Genomic DNA, 5,193 nt, shown 5'->3' with positions numbered 1-5,193 from the left:
TAAATAAATTTGATTTATTTCAATAAACTCAAAATCGAACAAACTATTAATGTTTAGTTGTATTGAAAATAAAACTTAAAATGAGTTTGATTCCACCTAAGAGACTCTTAACTCCTCGTTAACTTAAAACATTATAAATGAGACTCAAACTCATCATTTTTTATTTATTAAACACAGACTTTTATAATTTAAACTATTTTAAAGAATTTGTTTTAAATAATTTTTATAAATGTATTATTATTTGTGATTTTTTAACAACTTTTTAATTTGTTCATTTTGGAAATAAGCAAGAGTAATCTTATTGAAAATATTATTTCATTATATTTAAGATAATTTATCACATTAATGAAATCTTAAATGTAATTTGCCTTTTTATCAAATTGGACATTTTTAATCTATCTCAAGATTCAGTTTTTTTTTTGTTGTTTAATAATATATAAGTAGACAATATGACTTTATTTTTACTGGGTTAATATAATCTATGTATTCTCTAAATTAAGGGGAGATAATGAGTTTAACCATGCTAATTTTTTTTTATATATAAAAGAATGATAATTAATTTAAAATAAAGAAATTATATATAGTAAAACAAGAAGTAAGTATTAAAATAACATTTAAAATATAGTCAAAGGGCACATGATAATGGCATACACATAGCTGACAGGTATGATAAATGTCAACATTCATACCTTCTTCCACATGAGTTAATGTCACCCCATGTGACTTCCATTCTACTAATTCCTTTTTCATTTTTTTAATTATTTAATAATACAAATTTGAGATTTATTTTCTTATTTTTACAAAATTAATACTCAAATTAGCAAGGAGTGATAGCATTAGATTATATTTATTAATATAATGACATATTGTTTAAATTTCATTTTGAAAAATTTAAAAATAAAAACAAATATTCGGGAAATTCACTTGAGATTTAAATGGATTTTAACCACTTATTATACTTTGAAAATGTAATATTATCTCAATAGACAAAATAGTTTAAAAAAACCATATAATTCTACATAATCAATAATGAATGAAAGTTGATATACAAGATCCGCAACTAAGTTTAAGATGATCTAAATCAAATAAAAAATTCTTATTTTTTAAATAACATATATTTGAATTATGTTACTAAAAACATATAACAATTTTGTATTATAATTATGATAAAAATAATTTTTACAAGATTAAAGATTATAATTATATTAAATAAATAAATTATATTATAATTAAAAAATATAATTTATTTTTATAATATTTAAATTTTGTTAGGTATGTTTCAATTTTTTTTAAACTGATATAAAATGATTCAATTAACCATAATGATCCCATGATAATATCAACTCACGATTAATAAAGACATAATTTTCATATAATTATCTTTTCCACCCTCTTGAATGTGATGACTTTTAAACTTGATTATGAATAAATTTTACCATATTTTTTGTTAACACTTTCTTTGGTTTTGTAATTATTTAAATAATTAAAAAAAAAAATTAAACATTATTTTCCATTACTCCCTCGATTTGACGAGAGAGTTTTAGATAAAACTCAGCTTTTATCCCAAAACTCAAACATCATTAACCATCAAATCATATAAATACCAAAATTACCTTCTAAATTTATCTTTTTTATAAACCATCATTCTCTCACCTACACTATATCCTCTAAAGTGAAAAGATAAATTAGTTTTCTAATTTAAAAAACAAATTTTTTCCTAATTTTTTTTATCAAACAAAGTTTTTAAATAAACCCAAATAAAACCTAAAAAACTCTTCCCTCACACAAGTACTTATCCATCAAAATTTATACATCCTCAAGATCATCACAATCATACTTTTATTTTATATATTTTTTTTTCTCAAAGTTATTCTAATGATCTATGCCTAGGGAGTGTTTGTTTTCAAAGTAAGAAAAAAAGTGATTAAATAATTATTTTTTCAGATTTGTTTTAATATCTATTGTTTCTGATCTCTCTTCTCTCATATGCCCTAGAAATTCCCAATATGTAGGACCGGTCCGGTTCAGTTTCCAAAAAATCTGACTGGAGAAGGAGTAAATAAAGAAGCTTCCTCTCACTTGTAATTTCTTCTTTATCTCTCTCTCTCTAAAATGGAGATCTTGCGATTGCAAAATAACGCCGGTGGCCGGAAAAGCACTGATTCAAGTTCGCCGGAGTTCGATTTCTGGAGACAACAAAATCCTTCTTTCAATCAACCCAATATCCTCTCCGCCGACGAACTTTTCGTCGACGGCGTTCTCCTTCCACTTCATCTCCTCCACTTACATCGTTCCGACGAACCACCGGAAAACCCACCTCCAGAACAAGAAAAAATCTCACCTTTATCAGATTCACTTCAAGATCCTGAAATCGTACTAACGGCTTCAAAGAGATGGACGGACATATTCAAGAAGAAAAATCAGAGTGATATCGGAGAAAACAAAGAGAAAGACAAGAAAAAAGATAAAAGGAAAGGTACCGGCGCCGGCGCCGGCGGTGTTCCGGCAGAGTTGAATATAAACATATGGCCTTTCTCCAGGAGTAGATCCGCCGGAAACAATGGAAATAAACCGAAAATGGGATCCGGATCATCTGTGACCCGTAAGGTTAGTAGTGCTCCTTGTTCTCGGAGCAACTCTCGGGGCGAATCTAAGTCCAGAAAATGGCCCAATAGCCCGACCCGATCTGGTGTTCATTTGGGTCGGAGCAGCCCGGTTTGGCAAATCCGACGAGTATCCGTCGGAAAAATGGGACCTGATTTTCGTAGATCGGATAATGGGGATCGGAAAGAAGAGAAAGATGTTCGCCGGAAAAAGGTGACGACAGCAAATTCCGATGGAAATGGAATTAAAAATAGGGTTTTGAATATAAATGTTCCGACTTGTATGAGTTACCGGCAACATTTAAGTTGTAGAAGTGTTGAGAGTAGTGCCGTGAATTTAACCGTCGTCGGCGCCGGTGCCGGCGCCGGCGGTGGTTCTGATGATTCTAGCGGCGGCGGAGGATCGACTGACGGCGGGAGAAGTAATATGTTTAATCTGCGTAATCTCTTTATTAGGAAAGTATATTAAATAAGGAATATAATATTTTTATGTAGTCCTTATATTAATTAATTTTATTATTTTGATTTGTTTTAAATGGTTTGTAAACAATGTTAATAGTTAAATAGATGTTATATCTGAACTTTTAAGACTAAAATAATTCATTTTTTATGTTAATTATACTTTTTTATTCCAAATTCAATGTTAACATCTGATTTGGATATACCTTTATCAAGATAGCACTAATTCGACAAATTAAATAGTTGATTTTGGTTAAACAGTTTGAAAATCATTTTTGATTTTTGGTAGTCCTTAGTAACTTTTTATTTTTAATTTAACCGGTTTGTAATATTAAATATATGTATTTAAATTAATAAAATAATTTAATCTAGTTGGTTAATTGTTAAATGAATGTAACAAACTTAAATATGTAAAACATTATTAGTATTCCAAAATGAATGATGGCTGAATCATTTTGGATTCATTTTTTTTTTAAATTGTGTTATATATATATAATAATTTAATTCAAGTTACAATGTTGTCCCACAATATACTTAATGACCTCCATAATAAGTTAGTTGGGTCATATTAAATCCTTTTATTTATTTATTTATAATTTTAAATATATCTGTAACTTAGATAGATGGTATGCCTAGGAAATACCAACTCTGGCTAATAATAAATTTACTTCAGAAACTTTGTGACTACACTTATGCCAATGTAAAATAGAATTGAAAAAGGAAATGAAAACAATAATAAAAGATAAATAATTTTTTTAACAATAATATAAATTGTGATATTTGCAAAAACAATCACAAAATTAACCGATTTAATTTAGCTTATACAACTGAATGAACTGATGCATTCCTCTTAGTTGTGATTTGAGTTTTTGATATTGTTTATATTATTTTAAGTTTAATTTGGTTCAATTTATGATAACTCATTTAATGACTTTAATTTGTAATGATTATTTTGTGATTTTCCAATATACATGTGATCCATAAATGAAAAGAGTATATATGACTTTGATAACTAGCTAATTAAATGTATGACCAATAATTTTACTAATTGACAAAATCATTTAGATTATTAATGTCATTAATAATTATAAGTAAAATGTCATTTATTTATCTAGCTTATTTTCAAGTAAGAATGTCAACTTTTGGGAAATGTGTGTATATCAAAGTTTCTATGTTATTTCATTTTATTTTACAAAATCATGTGATTTATTATAATATATGTAAATAATGCGTTTATGTGTTATTTTATTTATATTAAATTTGAAGTTAAATATAAAAATCATTTATTTAAGTAGTTATTGAGTTTTTTTTCTCCGGGTGGAAACAGTCTACTTAAAAGACTAAAAGAGCCAACTAGAAGCATTTTAAATGAGAGTAAAAGACCATGACAGCATAACCTTGAGTCGGCCATTCTAGTTTTTCATAATTCAAAAAAATACAAAAAAAAAAAATTATTAGATAAAAAATACTTTCAATAAAAATGATGGCAAATTCACGGTAATATTACCTAAAAACGAAAACAGAAAAGAAGAACAGTTTTACATTCACTTGTAATCAAATTTCCAAGAATTTCTCTAAAATTAATGTTCGAATAATAGAGTTTTAATTTACTTAGAAAGTAAAATAAAATTTCTCTTTTTTATTAGATCTTGTTTGTTTTTTCTTATTTAGAATGCTGTTGTAGTTACTTATATATTATTTTGATGATAATACATTTGGAAAAAGAAAAGAAGATAAAATTAGTGAGAACCAAAGCAACATAGTGTGGCCACAAATAATACCGCATGGCCTTTAGTTTATCTAGGGTAGCATTAATAAGTAGAAATTATATTATACTTCTTGTGTGGCTGCAAATAATGTAAGTTTATCTTTGGGTAGCATTGATCCGTAAAAATTATAACAATGTCAACATTTATGGAAACTCATTCTCAAAAACTAAATATACTCGAAAAAAGGGTACAATAATTTAAGATACATTCCGATATTTATGTGATTCTATTTTAATGTGATATGAATAAGAAATATTATATTAAAAATTGATTGAACTAACCAAATTTAACACGGACGTGTATTGTTGACAAACAAGTTTTAAACAATAAACAATATTTCATAAAAGTATAACCAATATTGA

At 26.7% G+C, this 5,193-nt stretch overlaps 1 protein-coding gene across 1 annotated transcript; it reads left to right on the top strand.

Moving 5' to 3' along the window:
* Positions 1-2,015: 2,015 nt before the first annotated feature.
* Positions 2,016-3,184, top strand: LOC124941977. Its single transcript, XM_047482373.1, has one exon. The coding sequence runs from the start codon at positions 2,113-2,115 to the stop codon at positions 3,070-3,072; it is 960 nt and encodes a 319-aa protein (XP_047338329.1). The 5' UTR covers positions 2,016-2,112; the 3' UTR covers positions 3,073-3,184.
* Positions 3,185-5,193: the final 2,009 nt, after the last annotated feature.

This window comes from Impatiens glandulifera, chromosome 6 (genome assembly GCF_907164915.1).
Source record: "Impatiens glandulifera chromosome 6, dImpGla2.1, whole genome shotgun sequence".
NCBI lineage: Eukaryota > Viridiplantae > Streptophyta > Magnoliopsida > Ericales > Balsaminaceae > Impatiens > Impatiens glandulifera.
This window is presented reverse-complemented; position numbering and strand designations above follow the sequence as displayed.